General features: G+C 52.4%; 1 protein-coding gene across 1 annotated transcript; it reads right to left on the bottom strand.

Annotated features, from left to right (window-relative positions):
- Positions 1-2,361: 2,361 nt before the first annotated feature.
- On the bottom strand, positions 2,362-22,060 carry LOC117876612 (serine protease 27-like). Its single transcript, XM_034768865.1, has 6 exons — positions 21,931-22,060; positions 21,704-21,776; positions 19,716-19,771; positions 3,815-3,959; positions 3,371-3,680; positions 2,362-2,607 (listed from the first exon to the last, which is right to left on the bottom strand). The coding sequence occupies exons 1-6, from the start codon at positions 22,058-22,060 to the stop codon at positions 2,362-2,364; spliced, it is 960 nt and encodes a 319-aa protein (XP_034624756.1).
- Between the last annotated feature and the right edge of the window lie 630 nt (positions 22,061-22,690).

Raw genomic sequence — 22,690 nt, 5'->3', positions numbered from 1 at the left:
GAACCCAGGAGCCTTGACTCTTTTCCTGGCTGGTCTTGACTCTCCTGAGCACCTGTGCAGGGAACAGAAATAGGGCTGAAACGCAAGCCTCGCCCCCTGTCCCATAGCTCCTCCCTTAGTCTCCACCCCACATCATAGGTAAGAAGGTTTCAGAATGAACATCAGCATAAGATGAACGAGGGCTGCTCCAAGCTCTCTCAGGGTGACTTGATCTTTTTCCACTCAGTGAAGCCCATCTGAGCCCTGGGTCGGGACAGCCCAGCTTGGCCTCCAGCCAGCAGAGCAAACAGTCTCTGGCGTCGAGGCAGCGGGTTCTAAACCCAGCTGGAGGCACTCCACTGGAGTGGGGGCTGATTTTGGCCAGATCCCAGCTGCATGTGTTGATGCTGAGGAAGCCACGGCACCTCTGAGTCCTTGTCTCCGGTCCCGTGGTTCTCTGGCTCGGAGCCCAGCGTTTTCCTGTTTAAATCTCTGATTTCCACGAAAGTGAAAGCAAAAGCTCCCAGGCCCTCAGCTCCTCACCCTGCCCCCCATGGTGAGAGCTGCCCATTCGCAGCCCAGCCGGTGGCAGGATTCTCATGTTCTCTTGGCCCATTTCAGCCTGCCCGGTTTAGCCCAAGATCTGGTCCTAGCCAGGCCATTCCCGTGGGGAGGAGAAATTACGGCTGCGATTCAGGCTGGCCTGGGGGGCTATCCCAGTCAGGTGGCCACCTGCCCAGGTTGCCTGGGATTGTCCCTTTTCTGGAGGTAGCCAGGCCAAGCCATCTCTCCCATGGTGTCCGTGGCTGGCCAGTGCTTTGGGGTCAGGATCCCCCAGGCTGGCCTATTCTTCTGCACCCCAGCAGTGGCGGCCCCCTGCTCCCCTCCACTTCCGTGGACCTGCCCACACAGCCCTTTTGCTCAGAGTGGAAACAGACGCTGCTGGAGGCCAAGGAGGGAGAGCAGGGCGGGAGGCTGCGGCCTGTGATACCTGCCGGCAGCAGCTGGTGGCACCAGAGAGATTTCCTGCCTCTACAGCAGTGGGTCCCAAACTTGAACCACCTGTGAACAAATGTCAAGTCTCATGAACCCCCTTCTAAGGATGAATATTTCCAGGGATTTTCTCCTTTACCTGAGTATAAATTATAAAAGCCGTGATCTTGGAAATACACAATTTGTTTTTATGACATGCTTATTACACACTATTATTACTTATTTATCATGACAGTAGTTTTATTACATTATAAAAACAGCAACACTCTGCCAAGATCTCACTTTCGTAGCTTGTATCACTTTGACTAAGCTGTTATAAGACAAGGCTCCTATGTTTCATCAAGGAGTATCAGATGTGAAACAGCAGGAAGGGATTTAAGAAGCCAACTCAAAGAGTTCCTCCTACACAGGCATTCAGGTTTTGAGCAGTCCAGGCAAACAACACACGTTACAACAAAGCTTCAACTTGTTCTTCATCAGAATTTTAAAAACAATCCTAGCTGCCTATTTCATTTGAAAAAGAGCAAAAAATATCCACCTCCCTTTCCATTTCTTATGAGGAGTCTTGACGTTTAAATCTCCTCAGTGTGATAGATATGCTTGCTTTGATCTGCTTAGCTCTGGGAAGTCCAGGGGCTCCGGGCTGCTGGCCCCGTGCTGCCAGACATCCCTAAGCACAGCTCTGTCCGCAAGTAGGGATTTTTTTCCGGAGAACCCCCTGTAACAGTTCGTGTGCTAGAGGAGGAAGAGTGGGGAGGGAGCTATATGGGCAGGGGGGCTGTATAAACAACCTCCTCCCCCGAATGCGGCTTTATTGTTTGTCCTGAATTGCTCCTTCCCTTGTGCCCCATCCTCCATAAATTCACACCCTCACCCCCCTCCTCCAGCGCTGGCTGACACATCCCGACCCTGTTCTCTGCATTGCTCAGTGCGAGGGGGGCCCCAAGCTCAGTCAGGTGTGTCTGTGCAGCACCGGGCGCGATGGGCAGCGCCCGCACTGTGCCGCCCCACAGCTAATACCGAGCTGCGGAGCCAGTGGGAGGCGGCGCCGGCTGCTCTAGAGCTGGTCGTGGCTGTTACCAGGCGGAGACACAATTAGAAAAGTCAATTTATTTACAGTTTTCAGAGTACGAGTCGTGGGAACAAAGCAGCTGTGGGGCCCTTCCCCGTCGGCTTCTCAGTCACCCCCAGGGGGCGCTGCAGAGCTGTAGGACGGGCTGGATAAAACCCCCCACCCTCTGCCCTCACCTCCCCATAGCGCCCCCGTGCTTCCATCCACCAGCCTCTCCCAGCCGCATCCCACAGACCCAAACACGGTGCCAAGCAGGGTCTATGGCCATCCACGGAACGGGTGGCCCTGGCAGTGCCTGGGGCAGGTCCGTGCGTGGCTCACAGCGCTGTGAGGAGGAGGGTGGTGAGTATCAGCGCGGCTGGAGAAGCAACAGTAGAGGGGCCCACACCATTCACGTGCCCCTGGATCCAGCTGTCATAGGCTGTCGCCCGGGTGAAGACTGCGGGGTAACTAGCCTCCAAACAGATGATATCACTCGTGATGCCGCTCAGGAACGAGCTGAGGACTCCAGCCAGGTACCAGGTGCCACCCTGCTGACAGGCCAGAGGATTCCCAGAGTCGTCCTAGAGAGGGAGAGAAACAGGGGGTCAGGGCCCCACAGTGAGAGCAAAAACTGGATGAGGGTCACAGATTATACCTGGTCTGAGCAACAGGAGCAGTGACCTCTGACAGAGGGCTCTGGGCATCAGCTGGTACTATGGTAGCCTGATCTCGGCCAGGGTCTGGGCGGCGCCTGGCACAAGGGGGCCCCGATCTCAGCTGGGGTCTGCGCAGTGTCTGGCCTTACTGAGATTCCGGGAAGTGGGTGGGCACAAGCCCACCTGCATCTAAAGGCCCCTCCCCCAGCCTTGTGAGAGGAGCCACTGGACCCAGGACTGAAAATGGGGGACAACTAAGGAATAACCGGGCCAGGAGTGGAGGTCACGGGTAGAAAACTAAGGCTCCAGAGAGTGCCTGGCATAAGAGGGGACCTGATCTCGGTCGGGGTCTGGGCAGCNAAAACCCAATGGCTGCAAGTTGAAGCCAGACAAACTCAGACTGGAGATAAGGTGTCAGTTTTTAACAGGGAGGGCGATTAACCCTGGGAACAATTTACCAAGGGTCATGGTAGATTCTCCATCAGGGACAATTTGTAAATCCAGATGGGATGGCCATCGAAGAGACCTGCCATGATTTGAGCAGCAATTCATTCAGGGACCTTCTCTGGCCTGTGCTATCCAGGAAGTCAGTTGAGATGGTCACATTGTCCATGACCCCAGCTCCTCCCAGGGGCTGCCCAGATCCTGGAGTTTGGGGAGATGCTCCTTCCAGCCCCCAAACACCTACGGCCTCCCAGCTCCCTCTCTGAGTCTTCCAATACGTACTGTTCGCTCCAACATCACCCCAACCGGTGACCCAACATGTGTTCTCCACAGGGAACTGGCGGGAGGCCCCCGGCAGTGAGATGGGACGGATGAACTTCGTGGTTGCCACCGGCTCCTTCAGCCTCACCAAGGCGATGTCAGCAACGGAGCTCTTGCTATTGTAACTGGGGTGGGGGATGATGTTCTGCACCTCGGCCAGGACCTGATTCGGGGAGGGATTGAGGAGCTGGTGAGCCCCCAGCACCAGACGGTACTGGGAATAGGGCACGGAGCTGGAGGAGAGAAAAGGAAAAGGGGAAGATAGTGAAATGCTGAGATGCAGCCACCTCTGGGGAGGGGCAGCTGGGGAACAGCTGCACAGCAGGAGGCCAGGGGAGAGTCATCACCCCCTGCCTGGGTTACTTACAGATCGAAGCAGTGAGCAGCTGACACCACCCACTGGGTTGAGACGAGGGATCCTCCACAGACGTGTCGACTATTTACTTGCACACTTACTGTCCAGGGCCATCGACCCTCCTGCGCATCCTGCCCCCCTATGATACGGCTGGACACTGCACAAACCAGGGAAGCCATGTTAACATGTGACAACACGCACATCTCCTACCCAGAGCTGGGGAGAGAACCCAGGAGTCCTGGCTTCCAGCCCACCTGCTCTAACCCAACAGCCCCCACTTCCCTCCCAGAGCCAGGGAGAGAACCCAGGAGTTCTGACTCGGAGCCCCATGCTCAAACCACTAGACCCCACTCCCCTCCCAGGGCCAGGGATAAAACCCAAGAATCCCCTGTTCCCATCCCATCTCCAATTCCCTCATGCTCCCTGTTAGGTCACAAGGTAGCCGGCTTTTCTGATGAAGCCGCTCGCTGTGAGGGGGGTTTATGGGGCTTGTCGAGAGCTTGTTTCTTACCTGGGGGACCCGGGTTCTGCTCCGCACCTGGCCAGTGAAGAGAGAGGCAGGGGGGCCAATAGATAAGGCAGGAGCTAGCAGGGGTCAGGTTGGGGGGAGGGTATTACCCCACAGACTCTTGTCCCAGTTCTGGGGGGTGGGTAATGGGAGTTGTGATGCTGCTAATGAGAGGGCAGGTGGAGTCTGCTGCCCCCTTCTCTGCTCCCCCAGTGGAGATGGAGATGTCCCATCCAGGCCCATCTGGTGTGTCCCCACCAGAGGCAGGATCATCCCACACAAGCCCCTCAGAGGTGCCCTGTTCAGTTTTCTCTGCTTCCATCTCTTACCCTTCAGCTGCCCTCACTGAAGCTCACGGGGGGTCACTGTTGTCTCTCCCACCCCTGCCCTCTCCCCGGGGGGCTCTGCTCTCTGACTCCGATCCCCCCGGCCCTGTGTGTCACCAAGGAAGGAAGGAAGCAGAGGGCACGGTGTTCCCCTGCCTCACCCTCCAGCAGGGGTAGCGCCAGCAGCAACACGGCCAGTGGGGAACCCAGACACCCCCCGCATGGTGTGGTCCAAGGAGCAGCCTTCCCAGATGCTATCGGCAGAGGGCGACTGGACTCAGTGCAGCTCCCAGCCCAGCAATGCCCAAGGACTGCCGGGGAATGAAGGTACCAGGCTGGCATTTATAGGCAGCCCCACGCAGGCTGGGTTATGGAAGGCCAGAAATGTAAATTTTGCTGCTTCTCACACACACCCCTCCCCTGTGCTGTGAGATAAGAGGTGTCGAAGTCCTTTGAAACATCCTGTTACCTTCGTTCCTTGATGGCCCCTCACACACCTGTGTTGTTTGCCCGCAGTCCCAGCTCTGCTGGGAATCATGGAGCAACTGACTTCAGGGAAAGCAGCCGAACGGGGTCTGAGCTGAGCTGACGATGCCCGGGGCACGTGGACAGTCACTGAATTGCTCCCAAGCAAGGCCACGGGGTGGGATCTGATTCTGACGTCCTGGAATGAGGATTAATCAGATCTACTATTACAACCCTAACACCTGCCTAAAGCAGTGGCTCTCAACCAGAGGTCCAAGGCCCCCGGGGGTGGTACGAGCAGGTTTCAGGGGGCAACCAAGCAGGGCCAGCATTAACCTCACCAGGGTAGAAAGGCAAAGCCCCACCACATGGGGTTGAAGCGTGAGCCCTGACCCCCGCCACTCGGGGCTGAAGCCGAAGCCCGAGCAACATAGATATGCTGGGCCCCATGGGGCCCTGCTTGCTATCCCCTAACACCGACCCTGGCTTTTATATACAGAAAACCAGTTATTGTGGCACAGGTGAGCCAGGGGCAGGTGGCCTCAGAAAGAAAAAGGTTGAGACCCCCTGGCCTAAATGATGCAGTGACGGGCACCCACTGATCAAGCCAGACTCCTGGCGCCCCCGTGGGTGCTCTTCTTGTGGTAGCAGAGGGGCTTGTTCTGCTTCAGCTGAAACCCGTCCCAAGAGACACAGGCTGGTGTTGCATCTTTCTGACCCAAGTGACTAGTCAAAGGTCAGGGCCCCAGGGCGTCCCATTTGAACAGAGAAATTGCTGGAGTCTGCTCTTCTCTTTGCTGCCATCTTGTTTACTTGTGGGGAACCTATATCGTCCTGCTTCTCCAAACCAAGAATGGAAGGAGTCTTCTTAGCGTTTTTCCTGCCAGCCCCCTTAGCCAGCACAGCCCCAAACTCTCTGTTTAGCTTTTCCCGGCGTCACGCTGTGCTGCCAGGCTCCTGCCTCTGCCGCTCTCTCTGCTCTCCTCTGTTCTGTCTTTCGTCTCTCCTCAGCTCCTGTGTGATCTCTCTTCCCCCGCCCCTGCCCCTACCTAAAACGACCCTCAGCCAAAAGCTCCGGGGCAGGGTCACACCCACCTTTTGTCTGAAGAGGGGCAATGATTGACTAGGAATTTCCGATCATATATTTATGATGCTGGAGCATGCCTCAGTTTCCCTCTCTACGGTGCATTGTTACCCAGGGTGCGCAAAAGGGTTAAAAAGCCACTCTTGGGGCAGAATAGGAAACATGGGGTGTCTGGGTGACATCACGTCCTGGGGTGGGTGACTTGGTCGTTACAGGATTGGCTGAAATTGACCCGTATCAATGGAGGCTTGGCCAAGACAATGGGAGCCCCAAGAACTGAACAAATGACACTGATCCCTGGGGATTTCCAGCAAGCAGAGCCTGTGAACTCAGCTGGGGTCCCTTGGACAATGGGTCATTGCGACCATGTGGCCAACCCTGAAGGAAAACGGGGACCCCTTTGGGGTTGGGGGCATTGAAGAGGTTCCTGTAAGACTCTGTATCAGAACCAGGGTGTAGCACCGATCCTGTGACCCCAGGACAGAAGCCTATTGTGACGGGTCAGATCACAGAACCCCCCTTGGGAGCTGCCACCTGATGTGCCAAGACTACTTCTGCCCCTGCTTTCCTGCCCTGTCAGCTTAGGACTTCAGTGCCCTGCCTGGTTTGAGCCAGACCCGCTAGCCTGCTGCAAACCCGGACCCAGGTCTGAACCACGTCCCCTAACAGCTGTAGGCTTAAACTGAAAGCAGCTCACAGAAGTGTTCTTGACTTTAGCACTCAGATGCCCAACTCCCAATGGGGTGTAAACCCAGATAAATCTGTTTTACCCTGCATAAAGCTTATACAGGGTAAACTCATAAATTGTTCACCCTCTGTAACACTGATAGAGAGATATGCACAGCTGCTTGTCTCCCCCAGGTATTAATACACACTCTGGGTTAATTAATAAGTAAACAGTGATTTTATTAAATACAGACAGTAGGATTTAAGTGATTTCAAGTAATAACAGACAGAACAAAGTGAATTACCAAGAAAAAGAAAATAAAGCATGTAAGTCTATGTCTAATGCAGTAAGAAACTGAATACAGATAAGATTTCACCAGTTCCAGTAAGCATCCTTTTACAGACTAGTCTCCTGCTAGTCTGGGTCCCGCAATCACTCACACCCCCGTGGTTACTGTCCTTTGTTCCAGTTTCTTTCAGATATCCTTGGGGTGGAGAGGCTATCTCTTGAGCCAAACTGAAGACAAAATGGAGGGGTCTCCCACAGGCTTAAATAGACTTTCTCTTGTGGGTGGAGACCCTCTCCTCTCTCCTATGCAAAGTCCCGCTCCAATATGGAGTTTTGGAGTCACCTGGGCAAGTCACATGTCCATGCATGACTCACAGTTTTTACAGGCAGAAGCCATTGTCCACATGGTAGCTTGTATGTCTTCAGGAAGTCTTCTTCTGTGGACTGGAGCATTCCAAGATGCATTGTTCCTTAAGTGCTTTTTGATTGGGCACTTAACTTTGTGAATTCCTTTCTAAAGAAGCTGACCAAATGCCTTACAAAGCTTACTTAGAAATCAAGCACGTATACAGCCAATATTAATAACTTCAAGTACAAAAATGATCTATGTGTACCAATAGGATGAATAGATTCAGTAAACCATAACCTTTGCAGAGATATGTTACATGGCACATGTAGCATAAAACATACTCCAGTTATGTCATATTCCCATAAAGCATTATGGGATACATCGGCATACCTATACCTACAGTTATCTGAACTGAAGGGTGAGTTCAAACCCAACAACCTCAATGGGGTTTTAACTCAACCCGTAACAGGGTTTCACCCAGCTCCTAAGGCTGTCTATGGCTCCCACAACCACAGGCTTTGGCCGAGCTTGCAGAGGCCTGATACACAATCCGATGGTGTTTCTCTGTCTGTAACGTGATAGCGTTTGAACACCACATCTGAGACATTCCAAACGTTCTGGGAATGGTCTAGGCACCAATAGCCAGAATCCTACTGACTTTGGGGGTGATAGAAGAGGGAAAAGGGGGGAAGAGCAGCTTCACACACCTCTGGTTTTCAGAGCCTTTAGGTCACGCCCCAGTTCAATTTTCAATCTTCGCTGTGGAACCACAAGAGCTAGAAACTGTCTGTAAATCTCAGTGTTCACCTGACTCCCAGAGCTCGCCTCTCTGTCTGGGAGACATTCCAGGGGTCACCATGGGACAATGGGCAGAGCTGAGGTGGTGGGGTGGTTTTAGGCTGTCCTTTCTCCTGGGACTTCTCTGCAGGTCAGAAAATTTGAAATGCTGAATCAGTTTAGTAGGGGCAGCTCCCTATCAAGGCAGCTCCAAGGGTGCCAAAGTCAACTTACTGGGGCACTGGTTTCTCTTTCATGATCACTCCTACACTGGCTTTTATCCCCCAGCTATTGACTTGCGGGAAACCAAAACTGTTGGTCCAAGGTCAATGAAGGTGTAAATGCCAGGGGTGCCTGTTCTGAGAGGTCGGAAGATGACGGCTTAGATAGTTGACTGTATCAATTTTAACTGAGAGACAAGGTGGGGGAATGAATATCTTCTATTGACCCAACTTCTGTTGGTGAGAGAGACGAGCTTTCGAGCCACACAGAGCTCTTCTTCAGGTCTCTCCCACCAGTAGAACTTGGTCCAATAAAAGATATTCCCTCACTCGCCTTATCTCACTCTTATCCTGGTGCCATTACGGGTACAACAATCCTGCAAACAGCAATTTTAACTGTAAGTCAGCAAGCAGGTGGCTAAAGGCCAACCTTAAGTATGAATACACTGTGTAGGATTTATTTTTGATTTTTTATAAATTTAACAGATAATATTATTTTAAGTCCTCCCCCCCCCCAATTTTTATCTATTTAAATTTTGACAGTTGCAGGGAAATCATGGGGGAGTCGGACAATTATTTAATGCCTGAAAATGTTGCAATTGAAAAGTTAACTTCCTTCAGATTTATCAACTACAGAACAATAGATTGTAAGTGATTATAAGTGGCAAGCGTAGCAATCAAATGTGATTACTTAAGATATAAACATAAATTTGCAGTCAGAATTCTACCAACTAAACAGGATTTCAATCAAGCAGCGTCTCACCCTGACAGGTGGTACAAACTGGGGGTCTACTCTTTCATAGGTCAAAGTCTTTGTCCTCCAGATGTTGAGTCTGGGGGAGGGAGGAGAGGGGCCAAGTGATGATGTCACTCCTGTTCTTTTCTAGTTTCTTCCAGCTTGCTGGAAACATCCTTTGCTGGGATGTGGGGATCAGGCAGTCCCCATAGGTCAACCAGCCTCCATTGTACACGGTCCCTGGGATAGGGGATCCTTTCCTTGATGGGTGTTGATGAGCCATTAACATTGTCTGGCTCTCTCTGGCTATTCCATTGCTGTACCCGAAAGACTGGCTGTAGGTGCCCCCAACCTCACAGCATGTTTCAGTAACATACACAGAAATACCTCATAACCTCACACAACATGAAGGCTGGGGAGCTGTGGGGAATTGGCTGGAGCCCCTCCATTGATGGTTCATCAGTGGCTTGTGAAAGCATTCATGTAACTCAGCTGGGTGTGTCCCTGCTTGTGGATGGCTGTGTAAGTGCGGTGCCTGTGAGAGGCTTGTAGCTTGACATCAGTGTGAAAGGCAGCCCCGGTTGGTGTGTTTGGGAGGGCTTAGTGGTTCCACAGTCCAGGTTGCACCCCAGGGACCAAGTCACAGAGGGTCGCTATTGTCTTTCCATGTTTCACACCCTCCCACCCCTCCCCTCTCCCTGGGGGACTCTGCTCTCCTACTCCTATCCCCTGGCCGTGTAGGTCACCAAGGAAGGAAGGAAGCAGCACGTGGAGTGGTCCCCTTCCTCACCCTCCTGCAGGGGCAGAGCCAGCAGCAACATGGCTAGTGGGGAACCCAGATGACCATGATGCTGTCGTCCAAGGAGCAGGCTCCCCAGATGCTATCGGCAGATGGAGACTAGACAGTGCAGCTCCCAGCCCGGCGATGCCTAAGCACTGCCGGGGAATGAAGGAAACCCTCCGGCAATTATAGGCAATGCCAAGCTGGCTGGGCTATGAAACTCCAGAAATGTACATTTTGCCACTCCTCACCCTGCACACTGCGAGATAAGCAGTGTCAAAGTCTTCTAAAATGCCCAGTTATCTCAGTCTGTTTCTGGCCCCTCACACACCTGTGTTTGTTCTCCAGCCCCACCTCTGCTGGGAATCACGGAGGGAGCAACTGATTTCGGGAAAGCAGAATCGAAAGCAATCCGAGCTGAGCTGGCCGTGCTGGGAGCACCTGGGCAGTCACTGAACGGCTCCCTCACGAGGGGGGTCTGATTGTCACAACCTGGAAAGAGGAACAGCTAGATCCACTGTGGCAACCCTAACAAAAGACTAAAGGAAACAGCAACGGGCACCCTCTGATCAAGCCAGTCTCCTGGCGTCTGCGTGGGCGCCCTTCTTGTGGTAGCAGAGGGGCTTGCTCTGCTTCAGCTGAAACCCGTCCCAAGAGACACAGGTTGTTGTTGCCTCTTTCTGACCCGAGCGGCTAGTCACAGGTCAGGGCCCTCAGGGTGTCCCAGCCGGACAGAGAAATTGCTGGAGTCTGCTCTTCTCTTTGCTGCTGTCTTGATTACTTGCAAGGAACCTATGTCATGCTGCTTCTCCAAACCCAGGACTTGGGCCAGGAGAACCAAGAACGGAAGAAATTTTCTTAGCTTTTTGCCCCACTCCCAGCCCCCTTAGCCAGCACAGCCCCAAACTCTCTGTTTAGCTTTGTCCAGTGTCACGCTGTGCTCCCAGGTTCCTGTCTCTGCTGCTCTCTCTACTCTTGTCTGTTCTGTCTTTCAACACTCTGCAGCTCTTGTGTGATCTCTCTTCCCCCATCCCTGCCCCTACCTAAAACAACCCTCAGCCAAAAGCTCCGGGGCAGGTTCACACCCACCTTTTGTCTGAGGTGGGGCTGTGATTGACTAGGAATTTCTGGTCATATATTTATGATGCTGGGGGATGCCTCGGTTTCCCTCTCTATTGTGCATTGTTACCTAGGGGTGCAAAAGGGTTTAAAAGCCGCTCTTGGGGCAGAACAGGAAACATGGGGTGTGTGGGTGATGTTACTGCCTGGGGTGGGGTGACTGGGTCATTACAGGACTGGCTGAAACTGACGCACATCAATGGAGGTTTGGCCAAGACAACAGGAGTCCCAAGAACTGAACAACTGACACTGATCCATGGGGAATCTCCGGCAGGCGGAGCGTGTGAACTCAGCTGGGGTCCAATGGACAATGGTCCATTGCAGTGGTGTGGCCGACCCCGAAGGAAAAGGGGGACCCCTTTGGGGTTGGGGGCACTGAAGAGGTTCCCTCAAGGGGTTGTATCAAAGCCAGGGTGTAGAACAGATCCTGTGACCCCAGGACAGGAGCCTATACCGACTGATATCTAAATGGAAAGGTGAGTTCAAACCCAACAACCACAATGGGGTTTTAACTCAACCGGTAACAAGGTTTCAGCCCACTCCTAAGGCTGTCTATGGCTCCCACCATCCCAGTCTTTGGCCGAGCTGACAGAGGTCTGATACATAACCTGATGGTGTTTCTCTGTCTCTCTCTGAACGCCACATTTGAGCCATTCTAAAAGTTCTGGGAATCTTCTAGGCACCAATGGCTGGAAACCCACTAATTTGGGGGCAGCGGGAAGAGGGAAAAGGGAGGAAATGCAGCTTCAAGCATTTCTGGCTTTCTGAGTCTTTAGGTCGTGCCCCAGATCAATTTTCAAGCTTCGCTCTGGAACCACAAGAGCCAGAAATTGTCTCCCCATGAATCTCAATGTTCACCTGACTCCCAGAGCTCGCCTGTCTGTCTGGGAGATCAGTGATTCCAGGGGTCACCATGGGATAATGAGCAGAGCTGAGGTGGTGGGGTGGTTTTAGGCTGTCCTTTCTGCTGGGATTTCTCTACAGGTCAGAAAATTTGAAATGCTGAATCAGTTTAGCAGGGACAGCTCCCATTTAAGGAAGTGCCAAGGGTGAAAAAGTCAATTTACTGGAGCACTGGTTTCTCTTTCATGATCCCTCACACGCTGGCTTTATCCCCCAGCTAATGACTTACAGGAAACCAAAGCTGTTGGTCCAAGGTCAACTGCCAGCCCATGATCTGGGGGGTGCCTGTTCTGAGAGGAAGATGACGGCTTAGATAGTTGACTGTATCAATTTTAACTGAGAGACAAGGTGGGTGAATCAATATCTTCTATTGATCCAACTTCTGTTGGTGACAGAGACGAGCTTTCGAGCCACACAGAGCTCTTCTTCAGGTCTCTCCCACCAGTAGAACTTGGTCCAATAAAAGATATTCCCTCACTCACCTTATCTCGCTCTTATCCTTGACCCAACATGGCTACCACAACCCTACAAACGGTGTAAGTCAGCAAGAAGATGGCTAAAGGCCAACTTCGAGTATGAATAGGCTTGGTAGAATTTGATTTTTATTTGATTTTTTTATAAATTTGACAGCTAATATTATTTTAAGTATTTGTTCTATATTCACCCATTTAAATGTTAATAATTGTGGGAAATTATGGGGGTTCAGCCAATGGGGGGGCAGCTAATAATAATATAATGACATTAGATGCTGAGATTCACAACGCTGAAGCTTTATAACTATTCAAGTGCAAATTGTCCGCATCATGTAACAAATACAGAGTCAACAGACTTAAATCAACTGAAGTTCTCATGCAGCATTTTTCTTATTTTGCCTGTTGGGAAATTTTGATTCTCCTCTATGGACGTTTGTGTGTGTGCAGTGAAATTGAGGTATACCAATAACAATCGAACCCTTCCATGCCTCGTTGTGATGGAGGCTCAGCCGATTCCCGTATAAAAGGCAGCGGGAAGGTGCAGAGGCGGGGGGATGCTCTGGGAGAGCAGGGACTATTGGAGCAGGTAGGGTCCAGCAGAGAAACCTGGTACTGAGGAAAGGCCCGGGAGTGACTGGAAGACAAGGTAAACCAGTGGGTCTCAAACTTTATTACTGGCGACCCCTTTCACATCAAATGCCTCTGAGTGTGATCCCCCCCTAATTAATTAAATATACTGTTTAATATATTTAACACCATTAAATATATAGAGCTATACCTATCTCATAGACCTAGAAGGCACTCTGAAAGGTCATCAAATCCAGCCCCCTGCCTTCACTAGCAGAACCAAGTATTGATTTTCATGCCAGATCCCTAAGTGACCCCCTCAAGGTCTGAACTCACAACCCTGGGTTTAGTAGGCCAATGCTCAAACCACTGAGCTATCCCTCCCCCTATTATAAATACTGGAGGCAAGTGGGGTTTGGGGTGGAGGCTGACAGCTCGCAACCCCCCCATGTAATGACATCATGACCCCCTGAGGGGTCCCAACCCCCAGTTTGAGAACCCTGGAGATGAACGGATGAACTCCAGAACATGTTCTCGTTGTAGTCGGGGGGCCTGATGATGTGACACATGAGGGACGAGATCTGGGATGGGGAGGGACTGGAGACCTGGCACTCCCCCAGGTTCATGTGTGGAACCACCTCACAGCAATGCTGCAAGGGGATGGCTTGCCCACTACAGAGATGCAGGCAGTTCTGGGGTGGGGCAGGTGGGGAACAGCTGCACAGTGATACCACACGGGTATGGCTTGACCAAGATCAGGAAGCCAGTGAGGGGCTGAGCCCACAGACAGATGTCACTGCAAGCCAAGTAAGGGTGCGCTGGGGCTCCCCGCCCCACCTGGGTTTACTCCCAGATATTTCAGGGAATGTTCCAGACAACAATGGCCAAAACCCTAGTGATTTTGGGGGAGGTCAGAAGTGGGAAAAGGGGGAAAATGCAGCTTCATGCACCTCTGGTTTTCTGAACCTTTATGTCAAGCTTTTCTCTGGTACCACAAGGGTGAGAAACTGGCTCCATGAGAATCTCAGTGATCACCTGACTCCTGGAGCTCGGGGCTTTAAAAGAGACACTTTGAGACCTACCGAAAACGCTATCAGCCCCCCAGTACCATGGAGTACAGAACAGCAACGCTATCAGCATCACATCTCCGAGCAGTCATTCGCAGGGAGGTTATTGCATGCAGGGATAGTTCAGTGGTTTGAGCATTGCCCTACTAAACCTGGGGTTGTGAACCCAATCCTTTGGGGGGACCATTTGAGGTTATTGGGTTTCATTCAGCATCTTTGGCTCTGAGGGTGTAGCGCTAAGCCTTGTTGAGGCAGCGGCGGTGGGGGCAGGAGTGGGCACTACCACCGGGATGTACATGGGTGGGGTGGTGAATGGCAACAGGCAGCAGGAACCCACGAGAGCTGCAGACACCCACATTGAAAGGGCATCACCATCGACACAACAGTGGGACTGTGAGCCCCTGTTATGTGATTTTGACTAAAACACCTTCCAGGGAGGCCTCCAGCTGGGACTGGAAGCCATCAAGGCACAGAGAGTCCATGTCTGCCCTCGGGAGTTATGCCCAGTAGTTACCCTCTTGCACTGTGAAAAACTGGTGTTTTATTTCTCATTGGACTTTATCTGCCTTTATCTTCCAGCCATATGTTCTGGCTCTGCCTTTCTCCAATGTTAAAGGCATGTGCTGGTCACAATGCAAAGTGCTTCAAAAATAGGTAATGGCAGTATCAAGGTTGGCCGCACAACCTTAATGCTGCCCCTTGTGCGTGTGCATTAGGATACGGTCTTTAATTCCGTGATCACATACTGCTGTTTTCCCCAGGAGTCAGTGTGACACTACACCACATATACTTCATAGAGATATTATTATATGAATATGGTGTACTCATAATGATTCTTATGCAAGATAGGTCATGTGAGATGTCATTGGAAAGGCTATGATTTACTGAGTATAATTACCCTATTTGTATGCGTATATCATTTTTGTATCTGAAGTTAGGAATACTGACTATGTATCTGTATTACAAACTGTTTCCACATGGGGAACGCCCACTAGACAAAAGGCTATCAGCCTAGATGGCTGGCTGGGAAGGACCCATTCAAGTCAATGGACCATTAGGGAGAATAATAGGTCAAGAAGCTTATCTCCCACTGGGGAGCCTTCCTGAGGACGCTACAAACAGCCATGGCTGCTATGACACTACAGGGGCATGTGACCAGATCACCTGATACTGGACTCCATCTTGGAATACCGGTGTTTTTCCACTGAAAGGCGTGGGAACCAAGCTTGGAGACAAAGGGTTCCCGCCATATGCAAAAGTTATTTAAGGCAGGGGAGTGACATCATCAGGGTTCTTCACTGACTCCCCCATCGAAGGAGACTCCTGGAAACACCCGAGGAACAAAGACTCAATTGGGGGGAAGTGCTGGACCCAGCCAGAAGGGATTTTTAGCCTGTGAAAGGAACACCTGGGGTTTCTAAGCTGTGAGCCTGTGCAGCTGGCCCCTTAAGAAGTTGCAGTCTGCTGGTATCCTCATTTAGGGTGAGAATTTGCTATTCATATCCAATCTATGTAGTATATTAAGTTTAGTTTGTGTGGTTTGTTTATTTGCTGGGTAATCTGCTTTGAGCTGTTTGCTATCCCTGATAATCACTTAAAATCTATTTTCTGTAGTTAATACACTTCTTTTTGCTTTCTCTAAAACCTGTGGGTGGGAGTCATAGCTCGGGGCAGAAAGCCGTTGTTATTCCTCTGCACATTGAGGGAGGAGGTGAATTTGATGAGCTTACACTCTACAGTTCCCTGTGCAGCACAAAGTGGTATAATTTGGGGTTTACATTCCAGAGGGGGGTGCCTGCCTTCGGAACTGGGAGTTGCCTTAGCTGTAACTTCCCATGAAGGGGCTGGTTAAAGAACCTGTGTGTATGTAGCTACAGCTGGGTGTGTCCCTCGCTGTATGTGGGCTGGAGGGGGCTTGGGAGCCTGTCACAGCGGTACAGTGTAGAAGGGAGCCCAGGCTGGTGGGTCGGAAGGGCTCAGTGGTACCCCAGTTCCAGGTGGCACCCTGAGGGGGAACCCATCACTGTCAGTACTTGGCTGTCTGAGATTTTGTTTTCTCCTCATTGTGCAGCGGGTGGAGGAGCAATGGGGGGCACCTGGAACCAGGCACTGGAGCCAAATGGAAAAGCTGGACCAACGTGGGCTAACACCAGGGGCTGGTAGCACTCTAGGTAGACAGACGTGCACATACATAGGCTGTTGTTTTAATAACTTTTTCTGTAATGCTACCTTCCTGCTGCTAAATAAACAACGCGTCAGCTGTTTGGTCACTGGGTACCACTGGTCACAGACCTCTGAAGGGCAGGACAGTGCATGCTAACCCTGTCAGTTCTGTTAGGATACAATTTGTTGGATCTTCAGGGGGCTCGATCTGACAACAGGCCAAGGGCATGACTCCTACCCAGAAGAAGTAACAGGGACAACACCTGCAGGGATGCACTGGGGCGCAGCCAACCCTGTACCCCACATGTCCAGGGGAGGTTACCAGGTGGGGAACCCCATGGGGGAATCCCTCTTCCGCCTTCTCTTAGCAGTTGCCCATCACGTCACCTGCCTGAGCTGCCGGCACCAGCAGCTCCCCTCGCTCCATAAAGGGTTTTGTGATCTTCCAGGACAAAAGGTCCCAGAACGGCCGTTGTGCTGGATGTGACAGCCAGGATACTGGGACAGGTTCCCGGGGAAGTGAATGATCAGGCCGTGGTGGATTGGCTGGGATCCACCTGTGGGAAGAGCTAGCGCAAAGTCACAGGCCCCTCTGTGGAAACCCAGAGCTGTCCCTCCAAACCAGTGAAAGGCCGGGCAGGCTGTGTGTCTGTCTGTGCTACTAATGGCACATGATGGGCGCACCCAGAAACTGTGTCAGATGAGCAGTGAGAGACCTTTAGCCATGACAAATGGCAAAACAAAGTCTTTTCCCTCCTAGCCTCATTCTCAACTACTGCTGACTAGTTTTAGTGGCAACTTTCCCCAAAACTTCAGCTGGAGGCAGACACCCAGACTGGGAAATTTCGGCCCTGTTATTGTCTATGTTGGTAAAGCATGTATGTGTGTGTAAGAACAAGATGTAATAATATTGTATTGATTAAGGGACGCTGGATTCAACCCATGGTGCCTTATGTTAATCGCTGTTTCTGTAATGTAACCACCATTGTTAGTTGTGATATTAAGCTTACTGAGCCTAGATGGACTGTACAACATTTGAATGCCTATCCTGAGCTCTACAAGGAGGTTTCCCCCATTTCACTGGGAATGGGTCTTACTGCCATTAAGGGACTATTAACTCATCCCTCTTTACAAGCTGAGCTACAGAGGCTCCGAACTTTGGGGGAGACTAGCAAACTCGAGATTCAACACCACAACCAGGCAATCTCTAGGCTGGCAGCTACAGTTAAAAACACAGGCCATCACTCCTGCTGGGAGGCTTTGCTTGGCTGGAGTCTCTGCTTGAACCAAAAGCAATCAGAAGAAAGACTTATAAAGAGCAATGAAAAGGCCGTGGGAGACACACCTAAACCCCTGGGACAAGGGTGATAGGATTAAAGAAACTCCCCTGGCCTCATTTGCATGGAAGATGGGACAAGGAGGCATCTCCATTAGCATACAGATGGAGAACAGAGATTCCAAGGCGAGAACCACACGGAACTCTGGGAGCAGAAAGGCAGGGACGCACTGCATGCTGGGGGATCTCTGCTCCAGACGTTAATGAACCCACCTGCACACACCCAGCTCAGTAGTGATCAGAGCAATTCTAGTCATGAATCCTTGATTGGTATCCAAAATAGTGATACTCCCTAACTGCATTGTGAGCTCCCTCCAAAGAACACCACCTGTAGCCAGGAATAATCAATTCCTATTGTCTAGCCAGAACAAAACAACTTTGGTATTCTCCCTCGTTTACACATAAACAAATCTCGTGTTCTCCCTCGAACCATCCTTGTTTCTCTACAAAAACCCCTCTCCACCCTCCAGTCAGTGCTCTGATGCCTGGATCCAAACTCTGCATCCGTTCCATTGGGATTTCATCTTCTCCTGCCTGACGGTGCTGGGGGCTCTGCCTGTCTCCAGCACTCCAGACCCGCAGCTACCACCACCACCTGGGACCCCCGATCGATTCGAGCTTCACGGAGTGATGAGAACCCAGCTCTCTCTCTCTCTCCCTAGGTGTAGCCTTCTGACCCTGACTTGTGGGATTAGTTATAGTTTTCTAAACCTGACTTATAATCAAATTTAAGTTAGATATAATATTATAACTGCTTTGCTTGTTTGGCTCACCTATGGTTATTACCTGGCAATAAATAACTTGAATGATTAAGTTGGTTGCTTCTCTCTCCCTCCCCCCTCCTCCCTCCTCCGCCCACCTTGTGGGTGGTTTTTTTTTTTTTTTTTTTGGTTTCCTCATTCGCTCTGCAGCAAGGCTCCTCGTACCTAAGCTGAAAGACCCCAGCAGAGCCCAAAAATCCTGTGGGGTTTGCTCATCAAGTGGGTTACAACCAGAACAATTGTAACATGAAAGTGGGGCTAGGGACTTACTGAACCTGGGCCATATGAAGGTGATAGCTTGGAAGTGCTGCTCGATCCAGCATGCTGAGTTTAAGGGCTGATGAGGACAGCCTGGGAGTGCTCATTAACCCGGTTCTCTCAGATGCGTTCTGGTAACGTGTGTGTGTGTTTGTCTTATTCTGGGGCTGGAGGAACCGAGCCCTGGGCAACCGAGGTCCTGCAGGATAGCTCCATGGGGAGGGAACTTGCAGAAGGGAGAAGTACAGCTCTGTAGGAGAACACAAGTGACACAAGCAGTACATTGATAGAAGTACAGAACCCACCCCCCAGAAGAGTAACCCTAATAAATGAGCGTACCTCAAAGTAACGGGCAAAGCTGTTAACAGCGCCACTCCGCGAACTGCTCCGCCATCTTGCTCAGCCTCACCTTCAGGCAGGCAAACATGTTCTGGGAGTTGCCGTCCTGCTCCCGCCGGGAGAGGAGATGGCCAAGAGTGTTAAAAGGGGCAAGAATTGCACAGACCTGGGGTGAAACTGGGGCCCCATCACACAGGACACTGCACAGATGCCCTGTGAGAGATACGGGGCCCCCATCGCACCGGGTGCTGCACAGACACACACACACGCGCCAACTGAGATCAGGGTACTTGTCATACAGACACCCCCCCAGCTGAGATCAGGGATCCCATCACACCAGGCGGATCCCAGACTCCCCTGAATGTGATCAGGGCCCCCCATCGCACTGGATGTCCCATAGATTCCCCGATTGAAATCAGGCCCCCCGTCGTGCCAGGTGCTGCACAGACCGATGGAGATCAGGTCCCCCCATTTTTCCAGACCCTGCACAGAGCCCACCCCCTTGATGGAGAACAGGGACACCAGGCACTGCACAGACACCCCTCCCCAACTCAGTTTGGGGCCCCCCTTGTGCCAGGGTCAGAGACTCCCATCTACACAGCCACCCTATAAGCTGATATGAACTCCAATCTCCTGTCCCAAAGCCTGTAGCCAGTGGGACTGGCCAAGCTGGTTCCCTGGGGTTACCTTGGCTGGGGGCACAGCTCCCCACTCCTCAGACTCACCTTCTGCCTCAAAAAGAGAGCATGGTGACTCTCTGGTTGTGGAAGGTGATGGCCATCTGCACAGGGAAGACAAAGATGGGGTGAACCACATTTTATGGGGCCCTGTCTCCACCTAGTGGCTGCAGTTCCCACCGCAGCAACCTCACGTAACAGAGTGACGCCGCTGGCCAGTGTGGCAGCCGCTTGGGGCTTCTGGTACCACCACTTTTCAATTTGATCCCCACAGCAGCCCAGCCTCAGCTCCCTTCCCCGCCCCGACCTGCACTTTGCACTTGTAGCACGTTCCTGTAGCCGAGGACTTTGCAAATCCCTGTCCCAGCCGGGCTCGGCCTGAAGCTGATCCCCGACAGCGCATCAGTGACACCGGCTCTCACGGGTCTGGTGGTATTTGTGTGGCGGGAGGAGGGGGGGTTATCACTCTCCAGGAGGCAGGTGGTTTGGGTGTGAATCTCAGCTCTCATTTGGGGGTGGGGGAGGGGTATTGTTCTGGCTGGGTTAAATCTTGTTGTGAAGGAGAAATGGCTCCGGAACAGTCTCTGCTGTGGGACTATCCTGGAGTGGTTATTGCAGAGTAGCTATTCTGGAATACCGAGGCTGGTCTATTCCCCCATGCAGAGAATCTCCCCGCATCCAATTCTCCTCTAGAAGGGGGCCTGGGTAGCACCCGTCCCAGCGGATCTGAGGCTGGCTCCCGAGAGAACTTTACAGTCTGTGTCGAAGGCTCTGTCTACACTGGGTCCTGCCCTGCTACGGGGGAAGACGGTGCAACTGTGACTTGACGGGATTGGTCAGGGCTGTGCTGGGACGCTGCCCGGCTGGCAGATCAGGCCGAAGAAGCCAGGGCAGAAGTTCTGCTCAGCCGGCCCGATTCACAGCTCCCCAGAGACTCTGTGACGCTAGGTGGAAAGGTCTGCGCTGCTGGCCTGAGCACAGAGGGTGGGCGGGGGAGGGGGAGGAGATGGCTGGAGCATGCTGTGGTGTGACTTTGGCCTGTTCCCCAGAGGGGCCAGTGAACAGAGCTCCTGAATCCACCTAATCCTGCTCCCTTCCCCTGCCACTGCATGTGCCTCCCGTGATGCACCAGGGCCATGATACTTGCAGCAACAGAGGAGATGCTGGTGCATCATGAGAAATGTGGTTCAGAGGCCTGATTCTCCTCTATACCCCCAGCACTCAGTGTGAACTACACCTCCCATGGTGTCCTGCAGAAGTCATGCACCACCTCCCCTCACCAAGAGAGAAGACTGTGAGGCATCATGGGAGATGTAGTTTGGTTGCCCCAACCTCCCATTCTCCTCTGTAGACCAGGCTCATGGGAGTTGCATTCCAAGCTGGGAGCCCAACCTATAGAGGAGAATGGGGAGGATGAGGTGCTGGAGCTACAATCCCCATGATGCAGAAGCAGGATCTCATCTCTTGGGGCGGGGGGGTGGTGCATGGTGCCTGCAGTGCATCATGGGAGATGTAGTTCAACCAGGTGCCCAACCCAGAAGAATGTGAGTCACAAGAACTACAATTCCCAGGACCTGCCATGATGACTTTTCCACACAGAGATATTTTGGGGCTTAGCTGGTAACTCCATGTTTTCTGTGGGAAAAACACTCCCGTTTTTAGACCAGCTCTAACAAGCTCCTCTCATTTAAATGCCAACATGCGTCTGCTGAGGAAAACCAGGATTTGGTGCTATGGGTCTCGTGGACTGGAGACGTGTCCGTAGGCTGGGCAAACCCTCAGCACCAAAGACTTTTACCCCGGAGTCCACAAACCTGAGATTTCATCCAGATCCTTCCCCTTTCACCTCCAGCAGGATGGATGCAATTCCCAACCCCGGGCATGGACGGGCAAGGAGAGACACCCCACGATTGGGTCAGATGTGGAGAAGGTACCTAACAGGGAAAGGAGAAGCCGAAGTGACATTCCTTCACCTCACCTTTTTCCCATCAGCAAGGTGTGTCCCAGTCAGCGGCTTCCAATTCTGGTCCCTCTACACATGTCGACTGGCCAAGACCACCAGGTCGGTGACATAGTCCCTCAGGTGCTCCCAGAAATCCTCATCTGTGTCTGCAAAGGGGAGAGAGATGGCCGATGGTAGGGGACTCTAGGTCCTGTCTGATCCCTCTTCTCTCTACTGTCCATGCATAGGCATGATCAGTGCCCCAGTCGCATTGTTCTGCACAAGGGAGGGGGCTCAGAGCCACTGTCCTGGGTCCGTTACCTCTCAGCCTTCCCTCGCTTCCACTCATGATCCCTCTGCCGGGGAACGGCATCAGGTAACAGCAGGTGGTGTTCTGGCTCAGCACTTCCAGGGTCTTGGGGTGTTTGCAAGGGGACCTCGCCTCCAGCATCTGCCGGAGCCGGGGGGAATCATTACATTGATACACTAACACCTGGGTTAACATTAGCCAGACCTGCTGGGCAGTCAGAGAGGAGTCTGCCTCATTTGTGGTAGATGCTGGAAGGGGAGCAGTGAACGAGGCAGGGGATTGCAGGAATAGATAGGAGTGGATGTCAGTCCCAGTCTCCCCTCCCAGACCCCGCCCCCCCAGGTCCCAGTCTCCCCTCCCAGGTCCCAGTCTCTCCAGACTCCTTGTCCCAGCCTACTCCTTCCCCCCCCCCCGGGTCCTGATTTGATCCCTTGTGCATTGCACTCAGGCAGATTCCTTCTCCGTGCCGCCTGGGGTCACTGAGATGGCGGGAGAGACAGGTGCCCCCATCTCAGTTCTGGTGCCCCAACCCACCTCAACCTGGAGCAACAGGGAAGGGTGCAGAGCAACTACCCCAGGCCCTGGCCCCAGCAGCCTACTCACGAATAGCAGAGCTGGGCTGGAGGGGAGTGATGGGTCCTAACTTTGGCCCAATGTCCAATGCACAACACCTGGGAGCAGAGAGCCAGGCTGGGCCATGAGGTGAGAGTGCTGACTCCAGAGCCCCACATAACTGTGGGACCAGGCGTGTCCCCCCCAGTCTATTCGGAT

Source organism: Trachemys scripta, chromosome 4, assembly GCF_013100865.1.
Source record: "Trachemys scripta elegans isolate TJP31775 chromosome 4, CAS_Tse_1.0, whole genome shotgun sequence".
Lineage (NCBI taxonomy): Eukaryota > Metazoa > Chordata > Testudines > Emydidae > Trachemys > Trachemys scripta.
The sequence above is the reverse complement of the archived record's forward strand: the minus strand, read 5'-3'. Positions and strand labels throughout refer to the sequence as shown.